Here is a 20897-nt window from a genome sequence, read left to right on the forward strand (position 1 = left end):
AGTAAGAGTAGAGAACTGTCCAAAAACCATTGCAAAATAATTCTTGCTAAACATAATGATGGAAATGGTTTCAGGCGAATATTTAAGCTTCTGAATGTTCCAACAAGCACGACTGGAAGTGGAAAGCCTATCATATCATATCGCCAATCATAGCCTATCATATCGCTACAGATTTTCCTTAATCAGATGCTTTTCACAAGATTTTCTGATAGATCCTGTGGGATGTTAACACACTTATGTCTTACCTGTTTTAAATGAAGAAGAGTTTACATCTTGCACAACTCTTATAAGGAATGGTTCCTATAGACAGAAGTGTCTCTTGTCTTGTTCTTGTGGCTTTGTTGTTCTTTGTTATGAATGTCGTACCAGGGCAGCACCGACTGCTGGAGAAAAATTCCTTGTATGTTTTTACACACTTGGCCAGTAAAACTGATTCTGATTCTGAGTGTCATGCAAGTGTTCAAGAGTGGGTGGGGTGGTGCTGACAATCTGTTCAGCCGCTTTGATTGTTGGTTGCAGTTGGAGTTTTTCCTTTTTGTGGCAGCCCCAAACAAGACTGTGATGGAGATACACAGTACTGATTGGATGACTGCTGTTTGGAACGGTCACAGCAGTTCTTGTGACAGGCCATACTTCCTCAGAAGCCGCAAGAAGTACATCTTTTGTTGAGCTTTTTTGAGGATGGTGTTGATGTTGGTCTCCCACTTCAGGTCCTGTGAGACTGTAATTCCCAAGAACTTGAAGGTCTCGATGGTTGAGACAAGACAGGTGGACAGCGTGAGGGACAGCTGTGGTAAAGGATGCTTGTGAAGTCCACAATCCTTTCTACAGTCTTTAGTGTTTAATGCCAGGTTGTGTGGGCCACACCAAAGCTCCAGTCTCGCAATAGCATTTAGGCCATGGGGATGATGGTTGTTGCACCATGATTTTTTCTCCCTCTCAAAACCCATACCTTTGTAATATTTGCAGTGTGGGTTAGTGTTTCTACTTGCATGAATATTTTACTTCAGAAGGCACTGTTCTTTTACTCTGTGGAAGGAAATGTTCAAAGAGACACACCACATATTTTGCCGGATTCATTTTGGAAACTTCATCAAATAAGGGCCCATCATCTCACTCTGCATTGTTCAAGCCCAAAGCATCACGCTACGGCTTTTTTGCTGATGTTTAAGGTTTGTTGGGAATTGGTGGCTGTCATTCAACCATCTGGATCACCCAAAATAGCGCCGGATTCATTAATGAATAAGTTTTTGAAAATTATTCCCAACATATTTCCAACCTCACTGCAAACATTGTTCTAGTTGAAAATGCTTGGGGTAGCCAGAATTCAGTGTTTGTGGTGCTATACAACACAGGAACCAAAGCGAGAGCGGGTTGTAAGGTCCCATTAAATATTCACCACGAGCCGTCTCAATCCAGATAATGCAGCCTTGCTTAATGGCGGTGGTCTCTTCTTCGCTGCTCCCACCCACCTTCCATGCCTTCCCTCATCTTCTGGCTGGCTGCCAATGCTGGGCTCCTCTTCAGCCTGCTGCTGCTACCACTCTTGCCACCTGTCTGCCTCCTTCCACTCATAGTCATGCGTTAAAGAGAGGGGAAAAGGCTTGATACATGGCATGTGTGTACTTGAGTGTGTGGGTACGTGTGTGTGTATCAGAGAGAGTCAGCAATAGAGAGAGACAGAGACAGAGGGTAAGGGACATACATATGCACTCAACATGCGTGTTTGTGTTAAACAGCAAATGTCACAACAAATGGTGCATTTCAAATGTGGGGAGCATTCCAGCATATGCGATTGTGTTTATGAATGCTGGCAATTTATTTAATTATTTATTTATTGTAACCTCTCTTATTCAGATGCATAGCTTTGCAGAATGGCGTATGCTCTTTTGCTGGAACAGCTTTGCTGTGCAATTAGGGAATTTGAAATACTCTCTCCGCTGACTGGTATTTATACATTTTTTACAATTATTCTGATGTTTCTCCAGGTGACCCGTGACCCTTGTGAGGATAAGCATCTCAGATAATGGATGGATAGATATTCTGATGATTACACAAATTGCAGTCAGACAGAAACAAGTTTTTATGGGACGTAGTGGAAAGGGGCCTGTGCGTGCATACCACAGTAGAACAATAGTGAGACAGTCTAGATCAGGGGTGCTCAATGTGTTGCTCGCGATCAACCAGTTTGTGGATGAATGGATGGATAGTTAAATTAACAAAAATGGATTGCCTTCTGGGTCAATTATTTTGCTATTTAGTGTAATCCATCCATCCATTTTCTTTGCCGCTTGTCCTCACAAGGATCGTGGGAGTGCTGGAGCCTATCCCAGCTGTCGATGGGCAGGAGGCAGGCTACACCTGGAACTAGTTGCTAGCCAATCGCAGGGCAGACAGACAACAGTTGCACTCACAATCATGCCTAGGGCCAATTCAGAGTCTCAACTTAATGCATGTTTTTGGGATGTGGGAGGATGTGAGAAAACTCACACAGCCACGGGGAGAACATGCAAACTCTAAACAGGCAGGGCCAGGATTGAGCCTGGGTCCTCAGAGCTGTGAGGCCAACGCTTTACAGCTGTGCAACTGTGCTGCCCATTTAGTATAAAGGGTAGTCCATTATGAATTAGTATTGAGTCTCTTTGTATTCGGGTGTTAAAGCTAGATGAAGAGGATTGAATGAAATTTTGATTGGAAAGGTAATTCTGATTTTGACAAATGGGTTTCTTGTATAAAGAAGATATTCATATTTAACTTTGTGATATAATCCAAATTCTTAATTCTCTATGCTTGTGAATGAATGCTCAATACTTTCTATGAGACAAGTGTGATGCTTGACATAGTAATGATAAGTGTACAACTGTATAAAACGAGTGTCAAATGCATCAGTCACGATCAATCAGTTGATCGCCAAGGCAGTTTTGGTCGATTGTGTGACTGGGTGGCAAAAAAACAAAAACAAAGACATTGTCCATCTCGTTGCTTGACTCAGGTGTGGCCAATATGTTGATTGCGAGCGTCGATAGACTGACAGTCGTTTTGACCATCCATGTGTCACAGCACATGTGCACATAAATGTGCATTGTAGCAAGCTGGCGCATAAACCGCCCCCCCCCCCCACCTTGTCAGTCCTGAGAGCCGGCTGCTTGAAATATACATCCTGGGGAAGAAAAGTGTGAGCACCCCTGTTATAAGTGAATGTGGGACAGTCTGTGAGTGTGTCATATACAGTATACTGTACCTGTGTGGGAAAAGGTGGGGAAAGTGAGCATTCAATATGTGGATACAATTACGAAGACAATAAAAACAATCTCCTCCTTGAGGCGTCACCCCCTCCTTGAGCCGTCACCTTATTGTGGTGGAGGGATTTGTGTGTCCCAATGATGCTGGGACGAAAGTTGTCTGGGGCCACATGCCCCTGGTAGGGTCATCCATGGCAGACAGGTTCTCGGTGAGGGTTTAAAAACATGCTCAAAAGACTACAATGATGGTAGACAGACATTGATTCAGGTTTGGCTGATTATCAGCGCCGTGGTGGCGCATAATGGAGCCGAGCCATGCTGCTTTTAGGGGGATGTTCAAAGCCGCCGCATTACTGCACGCACGCGGCTGGTAGAGGCATTCTCGGCTGGGTTCTTCAGATTTGCCGCCGTCCGCGCAGCAGCCCGATGGCGTCCGACGCACACATCGACATACTTCGTATGTGGATCTTTTGTTATGTTATGAGAGACCGATTACGTGGTCCACCCCAAACTATTATTTTTTTTAGTAGCTGTATACACACCGACCTGTTATTGGAACCCATGAAGCTCTCATCCTCTGCACCCGTGCAATCCATTTTTCACAACAAACCGGGTCTCGTGCAAACTTATGAAGGCTAAATCCATTCTCCCGAGTGTTCAAGCAATGTCCAGCAATGCAATTAGCCGGCATTTTGGCTAACACGAAGGAACAATGAGCTACCTTCCTGGATGTAAAACTAATGGAAACAAACGAGTCCACTCGGGGGCGCCGCTGTCCTTTACGTCACTTCCTGCTTCTTCTCGAAAACAAATCCCTCAAGAGGATTTTGATGGCGGGCCCTGGATAGATAGCCAAACAGGTGCCCCAGAAAGGAATAGAGGAAGAGGACTTGGGCACTCGGGGGCTGGAGACAGGGTGAGGCAAAACAAATTGATTAGGACTGAACACCGGGAAGGATAAACCAAAATTAATCTCCGAAAAAGAATCTGGCAGGTGGTCATCGCAAAGCAAAGCAAAGGAAAGCAAATTTATTTGTATAGCGCATTTTATACACAAGGTAAATCAATGTGCTTTACATGATTAAAGGCATTTGAAAACAGAGATAAAACATTTAAAAGAGCATAAAAACAACAAAAATGACAAACAAAATGTGAAAAAAAGACCATTAAAACGGCATACAGTGCAAGAAATATGATAAAAAGTGGATATATTCTAAAAAGCATGAGAAAAAAAGAAGAGTTTTCAACCTGGATTTAAAAACATTCACACTTGGGGCTGACCTTACCTCTACTGGTAACTTAGTCCATTTGTGTGCAGCATAATAGCTAAATGCTGCTTCACCATGTTTGTAAAGTAAAGTAAAGTCAAATTAATCCAAGAAGTACCACTGAAAAGTGGAAGGACTCTAAAACGTGAAGAAAAGGAAGAGTTTTTAATCTGGATTTGAAAACACATTTGGGGCTGACGTCACCTCTGTTGGCAACATATTCAATATTTTGCACCATAATAGCTAAATGCTGCTTCACCATGTTTGCTTTGGACTCTGCGCTCCACTATTTGACTTGAGTGATTCGATCTCAGAGCTCTACTGGGTTTGTATTCCGTAAGAATTTCTTTCATGTATTCAGGCCCTAAATCATTTAGTTATTTATAGACCATTGGCAGAACTTTAAAATCTATTCAAAAGATGACTGGAAACCAGTGCAAGGACTTTAGGATTGGAGTTGCCCTGACCGCTTTGTTTTGGTCAGAACGCGAGCTGCAGTATTCTGAATGAGCTGCTCTTTTTTTTTTCTTTTTTGGGAGTCCAGTTAGAAGACCATTACAGTAGTCAAGTCTACTTGAGATAAAAGCATGGGTGAGCTTTTCCTTGTCTGCTCGACACACACAAGCTTTCACTCTAGATATGTTCTTCAGATGGTAGAAGGCAGTTTTTGTGATTGATTTAATATGATTGTTGAAAGTCGGGTCGGAATTAATCAAATCACCAAGGTTTCGGACTTGGTCTTTGGTTTTTAAAGATAGAGAGTCCAGGTGTTTACCAACAATTCTCTTTTCTGTATTGCCAAAATCAATTGTCTCTTTGTTGTGATTTAGTTGAAGAAAATTTAGGCTCACCCCGTAATTTATCTGATTTAGACAGTGGCACAATACCTCAATTGAACTGTAGTCATCTGGAGACACTGCTAAATATAACTGTGTGTCATTTGCATAGCTATGGTAGTCAAAATTAAAGTTTTGAATATGACGATATGATGATATAAGAATATGACCCAAGGGTAGCATATACAGGTTGAACAGGAGAGATCCAAGAACTGACCCTTGAGGGACCCGATAGGTCGTTACCATTTGCTGAGACCGGGGACCTCCAATAGTCACAAAGTAGCTCCTTTCCTCCTGGTAGACCTAAACCATTTAAGGACCGTTCCATTTTGTCCTACCCACATTTCCAACTTGTTTAGCAGTATATTGTGATCTACCGTATCAAAAGTCGCGCTGAGATCCAACAAGACCAAGATTGACACCTTTCCTGAGTCAGTATTCAATCTTATATCATTTAGCACTTTGATAAGAGCAGATTCTATACTGTGATGAGTTCGGAAACCTGATTGAAATTTGTGAAAATTTCCATTTAAATTCAAGAAATTGCTGAGTTGATTAAAAATAACTTTCTCAAGAATGTTGGCTATGAACGGGAGATTTGAGATGGGTCTATAGCTTGCTAACATGGAATCATCCAGTGCTCTGTTTTTTAGAAGAGGCTTAACAGCAGCTACTTTAAGAGCTTTGGGAAACTCGCCAGACTGAAGTGAGCAATTGATTATTTGCTCCAAATCAGGTCGCACTGACTTCAAAACAGTTTTGAAAAAGTTAGATGGTATTGAGTTGAAACAGCTCGTTGATGGTTTCAACTGCTGAACAGTTTTCTGTACAGTTTTTTGGTCAACTATATCAAATTCTGACAATTTAATAGTTTTCTCTGGGTGGCTTCAGATGTGATATCATTCTATCCTTTTTGGTGATTTGTGCTGACATCTGACCTGATATTTTTTCACTAAAATACGAGTTACGAGTTCTGGATATATCTGATTCTTGGGGTGTTGTAAGCTTGTCAACCACAGCAAATAGAGCACGGGTATTGCTGAGGTTCTTACTGATGATTTCAGAAAAGTGTTGCTGTGTAGCTCTAACTAACTTCGTTAAAATTACAAAGACACTGTCTGTAGAGGTCATAGTGAATTTGGAGTTTAGTTTTTCTCCACTTGCGTTCTGCTTTCCTACACTCCAATTTAGATCTTTTGACCATCATTGTGCTCCTCGACGGTGTTCTAGGTCGCCTCGGGATGGTCTTAGTTTTAACAGGAGCGACACCATTCATGGCATTTGTGGTTTTTGAGGTGAAATTGTCCAAATGTTTATCAACTGTCTCAGCATTCACAGTCTGTGGCATGGCCACAGTCTCCATAAACTTAGTGACAGTACTGCCATTTATGTACCTTTCCCTAATCGAGATAGTTTGTCTGAAATTTTGGAAGAATCTGTAAATCAAAAAAATACACAAAAATGGTCAGGAATTGCAATATCCTTAAGATCAATCTATAGAATTTGAACATCCTTAGAGATGACCAGGTCTAAGATGTGACCTTGAGTGTGAGTTGGACTCTTAATACGTTGAGATAGGTCAAATCTGTCTAGTATTGCAAAAAGGTCTTTGGATGTTTTTTCCATGTTATTGTCAACATGAATGTTAAAGTATCCTGTTATGACAAAATAGTTGTACTCAATACAAATAACTGACAGCAGTTCTGAAAAATCCTCCATAAATTTCCCATTGCATCTTGGAGGTCTATAAATGATTAAAACGATAACCTTTGGGTCACCCTTAACTAAAAAACACAGATATTCAAAAGAGCTAAAATAAGAGTATGATTTCTTTACATTGAAATAATGATTAAAAATAATAGCCATACCGCCACATTTTTTTCCATGTACGACACTTGTTCATAAAATTCAAATATGCTGGTGTTGCCTCATTTAAAATGGTAGCTACTTTCTGTTAACCAAGTTTCATTTAATATCAAATATAAGTTAAGGTCTTCCTCGAAATCTGAAAAATCAGTTCAGCAAAACACGGGGTGGTGAAGATGGCAAGGTAGGAGGGGACAAAAAAAAAAGGAGCCCACTCATATAGGGGATGCTTGGTCAACCGGCTGAGTGTGCTGCGAGGCAGCCCGACGACAAGACTGGCAGTGCTGCGTTTTACCTGCTGGGTCCTTTTCGGGTCAGTTTATTCTGTCATGGGCATGAGGCAAGGGACAGCACCCGACTGCAGGACTCAGAGGTGAGGTCATGATGTTGAGAGTGGCTTTATTCAAAACTGAGGTCATACATGGGTAAGCAGTCCGAGAAGGCAGAGGCACACAAATACGCAAGGCAAAAGGCAAGGTCCAAAAACATGAAACAAGGTCAGATAACTCGGGGGCAAAATTTAGAAACGTGAACAAGACGTGACAAGATTATAGTGGCAAAGGAACACTGTGATGAAGGGAAGCACTACACAATGCTTGCATACGCATACACGATAGTGGAGTATCCAATACAACTTAGCACAATGAACTTGCAAATGCAGAAGACACACTGAAAGGCTTAATTCCATCCATCCATTTTCTCAACTGCTTTATCATCATGATGGTCAAGGGGAGAGCTGGAGCCTATCCCAGCTGTCAACGGGCAGGAGGCGGTGTACACTCTGAACTGGTTGCCAGCCAATGACAGGGCACTTAGAGACAAACAGCCACACCTAGGGTCAATTTAGAGTGTCCAATGTTGCATGTTTATGGGATGTGGGAAGAGACCGGAGTGCCTGGAGAAAACCCACGCAGGCACTGGGAGAATATCCAAACTCGACACAGGCGGGGCCGTGATCGAACCCGGGTCCTCAGAACTGTGAAACCAACGCTTTACCAGCTGATCCACCGTGCCGAAAGGCTTAATTGACTGTTCTAATTAGTGTTCATGCAGGGCAGTACCTTGGCCATGCCCCTGACAGATTCAGTAAACACGTAAAAGACACAATCTGACCCAGTTACGGTAAATCAAACAGTGCTGTCACAATATAGTAACTTTCAAAGCAATAACAATATAACAATAACCCAATGATTTTCAAACGTTAATGTCCATAGTCACAATCTGACCAACCTTGTTCAGTTGTAAACACAAAAGAAACATGCAAAACTTACTTCAGCAGTTTAATCCTCCTCCACAGATCCCTCAAATTCTTCTTCTTCAGTGTCCGAATTTAATAGTTGGACGAATTTGGCATCCAACATGCACGGCTTCTTCTCGTCAAAGTTGTCATTGTCCGAGTCAGTGTCGCTGTTGTTGTCTGGCAGTTCAACGACAATTCCTGTCTTCCTGAAAGCTCGGAGCACATTTGAGACTGATATATCAGCCCAGGCATTTATAATCCACTGGGAGATAGTGGCCTCTGTCGTTCGGCACGGTCTCCCCGTATTGGTGAACATATGTTCCCCTTCTGTGCCCACGCAGTTCACAGTCTAGCTTTGAGAGCCCTGTTGACACCAATATCTAGCAGCTGGAGTTCTTTTGTCAAACCACCTTGAATTACAGCAAGCACTGAATTAGTGTGCTTCACTTGTTTTTTGACATCATCAGTGGAATGGGAGCGCATCGAGTTGTAAATCGATAGGGACGAAGATGTGTGAAAAAATCCAACCGGTCTCTGGACGTAAATTTCTTTCAGCCACTCAGTCATCTTTTCTTCCTCCATCTATCCCTTTGACTTAGCTTTGATGATGATGCTAGCTGAAATGTTTCTTTCAGCACCATTTTCCTCTTGAAAATAACCATGGGTGGAATTTTCTGACCATTAGCTTGGCAGTCAACAACTACAGTGAAGGATGACTTCTCATTCCCTGTGGTGCAAAAATTCACTGTACATGTCCCCGTTTTATCCACAGTGCGGTTTCACAGGAATATTGAAGGTGAGTGGAACGTCATCCATGTTGATGATGTGCTTTGGCCGGATTTCTTTTTAGTGATCCTGTTTTTGCAGCTTGCGCAGAAAGTTGCAAGTTTTTTTGGTAGTCTTGGGCAGTTGCTGTGAAACAATTGGTATGGATTGAGAGATTAACCTAACCCTTTCATGAATCAAAAGAACCAAAAAGGACTGCCTCTAAATTCATTGATTTTAACTTTGCGTGCCAGCAGTGTTCCCTTCATTGGAATAGTGACTGTAGAGACGTTTCTAGTTGCCGCTGTCTGTTCAACAACCCACTGTTCGAGTTTGTCCTCTAACTGTGGCCATCTTGCTTTATTCCCTCGGAAACTCTGTCTAGTCTTCTTTCCTTGGTGGATGTCATCTTGCTGCTTCCTTGGCTTCTGCACCATTGAGTCATTAATGTGGAATTCTCTCGCTGCTGCACGATTCCCCTGTTCTATTGCGTGACTAATAACCTTGTGTTTGAACTTTGCGTCGTAAGCTTGCCTCTTGAATGTAGCCATTTTGGGATTTTCACACACACACACACACACACACACACACACACACACACACACACACACACACACACACACACACACACACACACACACACACACACACACACACACACACACACAAATGGAGTGGGATTAGAATTCCTCTCTACGGGTTCCCTGTTACTTTGACGACATCCATGGTAGCCACGATTAGTCAATATTGATCCAGATATAAGGCACACTGGTTTATAAGGTCCACTGTCGGCTTTTGAAAAAATGGCTTTTAGGTGCACCTTACATCATGACAACAGAATCAACAGACAGCGCCTAAAAACACGTTTCAAAGTAAAGAAACACTGAGGAAAACTACCAGAGAAAAGATAACATGACAAGTGAAATGGGGCGACAGCAACAATGATGCTGACTTGACAAACCCAGGGAACTAAATAAATAAATTAACGAGACAATGAGGCACACCTGGAGAAGACACAAGCGAATGGATTAACATGGGACTTGGGCCGGGAACTGTTAAGAACTTTACAATTCGATTTGTTTCTTTACGTAGCCATTTGATTTGATCTTAATTCAAATGGGGGGCTCATTGGTGCAACTGTAGAGCGTTGGCTTCACAGATCCGAAGACTGGGCTTCAATATCGGCCCCGCCTTTGTGATGTTTGCCTGTTCTCCCCGTGCCTGCAGGGTTTTTCTCCTGGCACTCTGGTTTCTTCCCACATCCCAAAAACAAAAGCATTAATTCGAGACTCTAAATTGCCCCTAGGTGTAATTGTGAGTGTGACTGTTGTCTGTCTCTATGTGCCCTGCAATTGGCCGGAAACCAGTTCAGGGTTTACCCTGCCTCCTACCTGATGAAAGCTGGGATTAGTTTCAGCACTCCTGCGACCCTTGTGAGGATAGGCAGCTCAGAAAATAGATGGGTGGATAGTATAAAAGCGCTGCTATCGAATCATTAAGTACAAATAAAAGTAAATAACTTAAGCACAAATAGTGGTTTATTTTTTTATGCCATGTAAAAAAGACAATGTCATAACACATTTTTTAAAGCAATAAACTATCTGAAAATGAAAATACACTTAACTTATTTGTGGATATGGAGTGCAATAGTAAGCATTATGATAGTATAGTATAGCTAAAAAGGTAAAGTGCATGCAAATGTAAATGTTTATTTCCTCTTTGAAGTTAAAAAAAACCAAAACTGTTTGTTTATATGGACAGCAAGACTGTTTTGAAAAATAAATTGCATGTATACTGATTGAAGGTCTGACGAAAAACACGGGCAGGCCAAGCCAAGCAAGGCCAGCGCAGAGCAGGGCTAGGCTGTTGTGGAACTTGTAATGTAATAATTGTCAGTCAAATGCATACGAAAAGGAGTCATGTGACCACAATGAAGCTGTTCTATATCCTCCCTTGAGATGTTTTATGTTCCTGTTAGCTATGTGAATGGTTTGCTTGGTTTTAGCTATGAGTGCACAGATGAAGAGTCATGTGACACAGAGGTACACACACACGCCTACACGTTTACGCCTGAGACCTCGTTCAAGCATGCTGAGAAAATTGTTATGTATGAATTTAGACTAACGTCCCCTTTGTTCAAACCAGCAAAATGCGACAAGGCAGTTTTATTGTGTTTCCGACAATTTAATCTCACACACACATCAACACAACACAAACACGATAAATAGGTAACACAAAATAGGCGTTCAAGAACAGAGGAGTTGAGGCACAACGGTGAATAGTCACCAATGTTGAATGAGTGTTCCCAAACAAGCAAATGTTCGTCCCAGCGGGTATTCCAAGTTAGCGAAAGTTCCAGCCGGTCCAAAAATGAAAAGCGGCAGGCATCCATGCTGTTAGCGTTCCAAGCTGCGTAGTTTCCCAGAGCAGCGGTGAGGTCATGAGAAGAAGCCTCGTTGTGCATCTTTCTCGTCCTTATATAGGTAATCCTTGAAACATTTCAGACTTTTGCATCACAAAGGTACCCACAGGTACACACGGACCCAAGAGCATTAGAGGAAACCGCATCACATCATAAGGACACAAAATTATGAAAGGAAATAGTGTCACAAAGACCCGTATTATGACAACTTAAAAGCATAATAAGAAAATAAAGAGAACAAAGAATAGAAATACACACACACATAACAAAATGCAGTGTCTTATTAAACTTTCAAGCACTTTGCTATGTTTTATTTAAACAATTTTGAGGTTTTCTACAGGAAGAGGCATAACATCTTCTTTTGGTTTCTCAAAAAGCAAGCATGAGTGATAGCAGCTAAACAAGAGACACATGGACACACAGACAACAATGTTTTTTGTATTCGGTGGGAAAATGAAAAGATTGTGATCAATCACAACTGCTGCGTTAATAGGACAGCATACTAAAAATAGAAACTTCCTGGCAACTTTTGTCTTGGTTGAAATACATTTAAATGTGTTTTACTGGGTGAAAATGACAGAACACATTGGATATTTTATTTGCAATGGTTCGTAATGTTTTGTATGTCGCGTATCCCACCAGAATACATTGGCTTTGGGTACTTTTGGCCCCTCTCTAATTGTGCTTCCCTGTGTATTCTGTTGTATTTGAAAATCCAAAAGATTTTTGCTAGAATATGTGTTGCTCTATCCATTTGCAATTGCTTTTCAAACCAAATGGGCTCTTTAATGATGATATTGTCTCTCCCTGTCTTCTTCTCTCCACAGACATTTATAGTGCTAAATAGGGGGAAGACAATCTTCCGTTTCAGTGCCACACCTGCCTTGTACTTCATAAGTCCTTTTAATCCGGTTAGGCAAGTAGCTATTAAAATTTTGATACATTCATATCCTTTTTAATGCTGTTTTAATACAAAGGCTGCTTGTTTGCTTTATTCATAATGATGTGTCCGATTTGTTTATAAATATTTAACATGAGGATAGCTAGTAATGGAGTAAGGGTCAACAGAAAGGCCAATTCTATTATCGATGTTGCTTATCGATCTGATTCATCATCAATTTGAGGACTACGTATTGTTAGGATCCTTACAATTCAATTCAAATAATTTTTTAAACTTCTGATTCAATACAATATTGATTCTTTTTTAAAAAGTACATGTAAACTTAATGCTAATTTACTCTTGGGAAGTTGTAAAGTTTAAACAAACATTTAATCACTTAGAATAGATTAAAGCTTTTTTAATAAAAAATACAATCTCTTATTTAATTAAATGCATAAATTACAAAAAAATAATTTAAAATGTAATTCCACACACAGGGCTCTACACTACCTTTTCCTTTGGATCATGCATTATGTAGTCTTGGCATACTGCAGCTTCGCTTGAAATAAACATTGAGAATGAGTGAGTGAAGTCATATCTGCAATGTATTTTACCGTGTATATCAAGTACAGTGCCTGCAACAAGCCGTCGCTGACTAAACAAGTAATCTTTCTTCTTTTTCATGTTTTCAAATAACAACTAAACATAACAACAAGCGTACACATTTACATGTATTCTGTATTTTCTTTTTCTTTTCATAAATTTCCACCTTTTAGAAAGTCAGCCTTTGTGGACTTAGGGTGCAAAATTGGACCATCGAACCATATATTTTCTGTACTAATTAGCATTTGTGTATTTGGTTTCACACTCTTACACAGATTTAATATTTTATAACCAAAATAATATAAATGTTGTATATGAATGAAACAAGATGAAATAAATTGCATATTAGACATGAAACATGACATGAAAGCAAGTCAATGTGTAATTTAGTCCATTTCATTTGAACTCCTGATTAGTTGACAAACAAGATAGTGAATGACTCAAAATATCTAAAAAATGACAGAATTTTGATGACAAGGTTTTATATGTTGTATTATGTTTGTCATTGCCTCCTTTAATTGTTGTTGTTTTCCCCCTTAACCTACGGTTTACTCTTTTCAGCATGATCATTATGTGTACTATTTTGACCAACTGTATATTCATGACCTTTAGTGATCCTCCTGAGTGGTCAAAACAAGTAGAGTAAGTCAACCTTTCAATTTTTTCCCTCATAATGATGATGTTTACATTTTATGCGTCTATTCTTGTGATACTGTGTATTGTATGTTTTGCATGTGCTATGTTGGCTAGACTGTTATTTGGTGAGATGTTGTTTGCTGGTTGTATAGTAATCCTGTTGATACACTTGTCTCAGGTACACATTCACAGGAATTTATACGTTTGAGTCTCTTGTAAAAATCACAGCGCGAGGATTCTGTATAGATGGTTTTACATTCCTCCGAGACCCTTGGAACTGGCTGGACTTTATGGTCATCTCCATGGCGTAAGTATTCCTCTCCTGTGTTACCACTTTTAAGATGAATTCTATTGAAATACATTTGGTGGTTTTGAGAAGTGTGGATAGAGAAACTACAGTGGTATTTTGAAGTTTGACCACAATCCCTTCCAAAATGCAAAATGACTTCGCTTTTCTATCCATCCATCCATGCATTTCCAATCCGCGTATCCTCACAAGGGTTGCAGGAGTGCCAGAGCCTACCCTAGTTAACCTAGGGTGAAACGCAGACTACACCACGAACTGGTCACCAGTCAGTCACAGGGCACATATCAACACCATCACTGAGCGGGAATCGATCCCACGCTCCCTGCACCAAAGTCAGACAGTTGACCTAACTTTGCTTCTGTATGTTTTCAAACAAAGTTCACCATTGAGAGCAGTTATAAATTTGCAATCATTAAATTCAGTCCAAATTGTCATCATCATATACATTTAAACTTACAGGCAGTGTTTTAATTCATATCTTAAAATTAACACCTGTACTCGTTTTACAGGCACGGTGGTGCAACTGGTTATAGTGTTGGCCTCACAGCTCTGAGGACTGGCTTTCAAATCCCAGCCCCGCCAGTCTGCAGTTTGATTGTTCTCCTCATGCCTGTGTGGGTTTTTCTCTGGGCACTCTGGTTTCCTCCCACATCCCAAAAACATGTGATAAGAGGAGACTCAAAATTGCCCCCAAGTGTGATTGTGAGTGCGACTATTGTCTGTCTCCATGTGCCCTGCGATTGGCTGGCAACCAGTTCAGGGTGTACCTCGACTCCTGCACGATGATGGCTGGCATAGGCTTGAGCACTCCCACGACCCTTGTGAGGATAAGCGGCTCAGTAAATGGATGGTCGGATGGATGAATGGATACTTGTTCTACAAATATTAACATTTGTCGACAAGTTTAACATTAATGACATGAAAGTGCATAATCCATCCATCCATTCATTCTCTCAGCTGTTTATCATCCTAATTTCTGCATGATAATCTTACCATCCAAGACCATTCAGTAAGTGCTGCAAATAAGCAAAGCTGGTGCGATGTGATGATGTTATGTATAATGACGGTTCAAATAGTTTTGCGGTGTTTCAACTTCAAAGTACTGCTGTTTGCTTTGACTGGCAGCTCATCTTTTCTGTTTCCTCCACTGTTACCGAGAGACGTCTGGTGTTTTTCTCTTTGGGAATTCAAGCTTTCACGACACACCATGTAACACCTCTTACCAACCTAATTAGTTCCACCCCTTGTGTCAGCTGAACACTACTCTGGCCAGCCTTTCGAATATACAGTACATCACACTGTTGGGTGTCCCAAACAATGTTGGATGTTTCATTATATGTAGATGTAATGCACTGGATTAAATGATCCATCATTTTCTTAGCTGGTTATCCTCACAAGGGTCACAGGAGTGCCGGAGCCTATCCAAGCTATCAACGGGCAGGAGGCAGGGTATACCCTGAACTGGTTGCCAGCCAATCGCAGGGCACATAGGAATGAACAACAATTTTCACTCACAATCACACCACCCGACAATTTAGAGTTTCCAATTAATGTGACGTATTTTCTGGGATGTGGGAGGAAACCGGAGGGCCTGATGAAAACCCATGCAGACATGGGCAGAACATGCAAACTCCACACAGGCAGGGCCAGGCTTGAACCCTGGTCCTCAGAACTGTGAGGCCAATGCTCTACAGGTGCTCCATCGTTCCGCCCAGATTAAATAATATCATCATGAATTGTCATCGTGACGAGATTTGATTTAAATGCATGTTGCCTCACTGCACTCATGTCAGCTTTATTTATTTTGAGAATGATGATTAGGAAAAAGGTTGATATATTGTGCGTCCAAGAGAGCAAGTGGAAAAAAAGTAAGCTAGAAGTTTAGGTGCAGGGTTTAAATTATTTTACCATGGAGTAGATGGGAAGAGAAATGGAGTAGGGGTTATTTCAAAAGAAGGGCTGGCTTAGAATGTTTTGGATGTGAAAAGACTATCAGATCGAGTGATGAGGCTGAAAGAAATTTGAATTTGAGGGTATTGTGTATAATGTGATTAATGGCTACACCCCACAGGAAGGATGTCACCTCGACTTGCAAGAGAAATTATGGAAGGAACTAGACGAAGTAGTCCTGACCATCCCAAAGAGAGAGAGTTGTGATAGGTGCAGATTTCACTGGAGATGTTGGCAAAATAAACGGGGGTGATGAAGAAGTGATGGGTAAGTACAGTATTCAGCAAAGTAACTTTGAGGGGCAGATGGTGGTGGATTTTGCAAAAAGGATGGAATTGGCAATGGTGAACACTTATTTTCCAGAATAGACAGGAAGATAGAGTGACCTAAAAGAGCAGAGGTCTGAGCACCTGGGATTATATTTTGTCCAGATTATGTAGCACAGGATTGTGGTGTGTAGGATGACTCTGGTAGTGGGTAGGAAGATTAAGAAGACAAAGGTAGAACAGAGAATCAGGTGGTGGAAGTTGAGAAAGGAAGAACTTTGTGTGGCCTTTTGGAAAGAGTTGAGACAGGCTCTAAATGGACAGGAAGAGCTCCCGGAAGACTGGAATACTACTGCCAAGGTACTCAGAGAGGCAGGCAGGAGAATTCTTGGGATGCCTTCTAGTAGGAAATGGGAGAAGGAGACTTGGTGGTGGAACCCCAAAATACTGGCAGTCATCCAAGGAAAGAGATTAGTGAAAAAGTGGGACATGGAGAGGAATGAGGAGAGGCGTAAGGACGTAAGAGGCTGAAAAACGAGGTCAGACTGGATTCCCTTTGGATCAAAATGTTTGCAGATGATATTGTGATCTTCAGTGAAAGCAGGGAGCATGCAGAGAAACAATAAGAAAGATGGAGACATGCACTGGAAAGGAGAGGAATGAAGATTAGCCAAAGTAAAACAGAATATATGTGCGTGAATGAGAAAGGTGGAGGGGGAAGAGTGAGGCTACAGGGAGAAGAGATAGCGAGGGTGGAGGACTTCAAATATTTAGGGTCAACAATCCAGAGCAATGGAGAGTGTGGTAAGGAAGTGAAGAAATGGGTCAAAGCAGGTTGGAACAGCTGGCAGAAGGTGTGTTGTGTGTTATGTGAAAGAAGGATCTCTGCTAGGATGAAGGGGAAAGTTTACAAAACAGTGGTGAGGCTGGCCATGATGTACGGATTAGAGACGGTGGCACTGAAGAAACAACAGGGAGCAGAACTGGAGGTAGCAGAAATGAAGATGTTGAGGTTCTCGCTCGGAGTGAGCAGGTTGGATAGGATTAGAAATGAGCCCATTAGAGGGACAGGCAAAGTTGGATGTTTTGGAGACAAGATTCGAGAGAGTAGACTTCGATGGTTTGGACATGTTCAGAGGCGAGAGAGTGAGTATATTGGTGGAAGGGTGCTGAGGATGGAGCTGCCAGGCAAAAGAGCGAGAGGAACACCAAAGAGAAGGTTTATGGATGTGGTGAGGGAAGACATGAGGGCAGTTGGGGTTAGAGAGGAAGATGCAGGAGATAGGCTAAGATGGAAACTGATGACACACTGTGGCGACCCCTCTCGAGACAAGCTGAAAGGAAAAGAAGAAGAAGAAGAGTGAAAGCAGGGAACAGGCGGAGGAACAGTTAGAAAGATGGAGGTATGCACTGGAAAGGAGAGGAATGAAGATTAGCCGAAGTAAAACAGAATATATGTGCGTGAATGAGTGGGGCGGAGGAGGAAGAATGAATCTCCAGGGAGAAGGGATAGCGAAGGTGGACGACTTCAAATACTTGGGTTCAACAATACAGAGCAAAGGAGAGTGTGGTAAGGAAGTGAAGAAAGGGTCCAAGCAGGATGGAAAAGTTGCCGCAAGGTGTCTGGTGTTCTATGTGATAGAAGAGTATCCGCGAGGATGAAAGGCAAAGTTTATAAAACAGTGGTGAGGCTGGCCATAATGTACGGATTAGAGACGATGGCACTGAAGAAACAACAGGAAGCAGAACTGGAGGTAGCAGAAATGTAGATGTTGAGGTTCTCCCTCAGAGTGATCAGTTTGGAAAGGATTAGAAATGAGCTCATTAGAGGGACAGCCAAAGTTGAATGTTTTGGAGGCAAGGTTAGAGAGAGCAGACTTCGATGGTTTGGACATGTTCAGAGGCGAGAGAGTGAGTATATTGGTAGAAGGATGCTGAGGATGGAGCTCCCAGGCAAAATAGCGAGAGGAAGACCAAAGAGAAGGTTTATGGATGTTGTGAGGGAGGACATGATCACAGTGGGTGTTAGAGAAGAAGATGCACAAAATAGGCTTAGATGACACGCTGTGGCGACCCCTCACGAGAAAAGCTGAAAGCAAAAAAGTAGAAGACATTAAATTAAAAATCAAAAAGAGGTGATGAATTTACGTCTCGAGCTCAAATGTGACGCAGATGATGCAGAAAGTCACGTGACCATACGCAGAAAGTGGATTGGTGGACTTTCCGTTTATCATGCAACAACTATCATGACTATAAATGATGGTTTAAGTCTGAACTTGGTAAAGTTAGTTTTGGCACAGTGACGCAACTTTAGTGTGTTGCCCTCACAGTTCTGAGAAACGGGGCGCAAATCCTAGTTCGTGAAATGTCAATCAGAGGGATCTCTGGTGGGACTGCACATTTCGTACATTTGTTGGGACACCTGATACAAGTATACAGTGGTGTACTGACTTAAGCTTTTAAGTTGTTTTGTGACCAAGCTCGTAATTCAAAACTCTCGTATCTCAAGCGATCTTTCATCATTGAATTAAATGCAAATATCATTAATCCATTCCAGTGTGTCAAAAAACAAAACAAAACAAAACAAAACAGTATTAGACCCAAAAGAATACCGTTGTTAATAAATACTCACTATAATAAATAGTAACAAAAACTTGGTTTTCGCAGAGGACAAAGAGAACATGGCTGTGAGTATTGTTGTATGTCTGTCAGCATGTGTCCCTACCATTTAGTTGTCTACTCGTTGTTTCAAGGTTTATAGTTGCAGCAAAATCAATGCTAGTTTTGTTAGCCTGTCGATGGTGTTTTGCATTGTCTGTTAGCATTAAGATTGTGGGCTTTCTTAAGATGAACTTAATGTGCCTTGGTTAAATACACGTGCAATTCTCTCTGTTCTTGAATAATTGTTCACTATCTGGTAAACTTCTACTTGTTGTGAATTTTGCCGACATGGTAACCAGTGCGATTGCTCAAATTTTTCCTTGCTTGTGGATTCTCTCATAAGTGGAAGTACCAATGTATAGCTATCAACATGATCACATGTATACTTTCTCCATGGTCATGTGTGTACATCAAATTAACCAGCTGTTGTGTGCTAACTGTGGTTTGATCCTGCAGGTATATAACAGAGTTTGTAAACCTAGGCAATGTCTCAGCTCTGCGCACGTTCAGGGTGTTGAGGGCATTGAAAACAATTTCTGTCATTCCAGGTAAGACAGGATTGGGCAGGGTGGTGGCTGTGGGGGAGGCCGAATGGGCGGGGTTGGTGTTAGGTGTGTGTGTCCTCCTTTCTTTCTTTACCGTCCACCCTTCTCCTCTTCTGTGGACAGGCTCTATGAGTGGCGTTGTTCTTCCTCCTGGTGCGCTGGTGTTGTGCTCTTGCCGTGTTTGGTTTTGGTCATCGTGTGTGTTCTGTGTGTGATCCTTCCCCTGTCTAGATATATAACAGAGTTTGTGGACCTGGGCAATGTATCTGCGCTGAGAACATTCAGAGTTCTCCGAGCATTGAAAACTATCTCTGTCATCCCAGGTGAGACTCCATTTAAACACTAAGGCTGATCCTCCCATCTTTTCTTTTCTGCTCACTATGGTTACGATTATGATTTTCAAACAGCAGCAAAACAACTGGAGACAGCCATTTTTTCTAACCTCCAAAATGATCAAAAATGGTACTAATACATTTTTGATAGGCTTTGCAGTCTCTTCTCGGGCACTTCAATGTGTCTGCACTTTTCTTCTGCCCCAGTAAGCACTCTTATTGTTATGCTGCTTTCCACAGCAGTTGCTTTCCCTTTACTACCCCTGCCCAGCCCACCACACTCCATAAGCTTTTCTCCAGCTAATAAAATTGTTGGTGTGTGGTCATCCTATACCCAACAATAAGTTTATCCGATTAAAAATATACTGCATGACTGTGTCTCTCAGATTGACAAATAAATAGATAAATAAATAAATAAATAAATAAATTAATAAACAAAGTGCTAGTCAAATAAAACACTCACTGACCTAATGATATTGCACAGAAAAACTCAAGATTGTCGTCGGCCCTCATATACCACCAAATTATTAATACATGAAGACTGCCAAGCCTAGTTCATCAGTATATCTCGTATGCCGCATGATGCTTCTCAGTCACTTGCTTTTCTAATCTTAACCAACCAAGATCTTGGCTGACAAATGGCATTGACAGTTTAATTTGCCCTCGTTTTTGTTTTTGTTTTTTCATTTGGTTCCTGATTATTTCCCCCTCCTCTTTTTCAGAGAGATATAATAATCTAGTGTTGAGGGCCAAGGATTCCTATTTGATGGGTGAACAACCTTATTGACATCCACACTGAGGCAAATACCTTACGTGTCGGTCAGTGGAAGATTTTGACCAGATGACATGCGTCCTTTGGACACCCTAACAAGAAAATTAATATACTAGAGTCAACTGAGATATTAATGTCTGTAAGTAGTCTTAAATCTACAGTGCAGTTCCCGTTTTTTTTTTTAAATAAACCATTTAGAGAAGTAATACAAGAGAAGAAATCGATCATTTGATCCATGATGAATGTATAAGCATGCTCACTTACAGATAGTGATATGGTTTATTTTATGGTCTATGGTTGTTTATC

The 20897-nt window shown here is 41.4% G+C and overlaps 1 protein-coding gene and 1 long non-coding RNA gene across 12 annotated transcripts in view; one reads left to right on the top strand and one right to left on the bottom strand.

Moving 5' to 3' along the window:
• The window catches only part of scn8aa (sodium channel, voltage gated, type VIII, alpha subunit a), a 177929-nt gene that overhangs the window by 19151 nt on the left and 137881 nt on the right, over positions 1 to 20897 (top strand). The window contains exons 1-5 of one of the 11 annotated variants that reach the window (XM_061805691.1): positions 13147 to 13182; positions 13684 to 13764; positions 13937 to 14065; positions 16137 to 19490; positions 19719 to 19810. In XM_061805691.1, coding sequence (XP_061661675.1) covers positions 19297 to 19490; positions 19719 to 19810 — 286 coding nt within the window. In that variant the 5' untranslated portion in view covers positions 13147 to 13182; positions 13684 to 13764; positions 13937 to 14065; positions 16137 to 19296. Of the gene's footprint in view, positions 1 to 11703; positions 12585 to 13136; positions 13183 to 13673; positions 13765 to 13936; positions 14066 to 15739; positions 19491 to 19718; positions 19811 to 20541; positions 20731 to 20897 lie in introns of those variants that run through there. The other 10 variants (XM_061805736.1, XM_061805759.1, XM_061805682.1 and 7 more) reach the window with 10 other exon arrangements.
• LOC133492941 (uncharacterized) lies at positions 10734 to 13090 on the bottom strand. The gene is made up of 2 exons (XR_009792806.1): positions 13030 to 13090; positions 10734 to 11706 (listed from the first exon to the last, which is right to left on the bottom strand). It is a non-coding gene; the product is annotated as an uncharacterized LOC133492941 (long non-coding RNA).

Source organism: Syngnathoides biaculeatus, chromosome 2 (genome assembly GCF_019802595.1).
Source record: "Syngnathoides biaculeatus isolate LvHL_M chromosome 2, ASM1980259v1, whole genome shotgun sequence".
Classification (NCBI taxonomy): domain Eukaryota; kingdom Metazoa; phylum Chordata; class Actinopteri; order Syngnathiformes; family Syngnathidae; genus Syngnathoides; species Syngnathoides biaculeatus.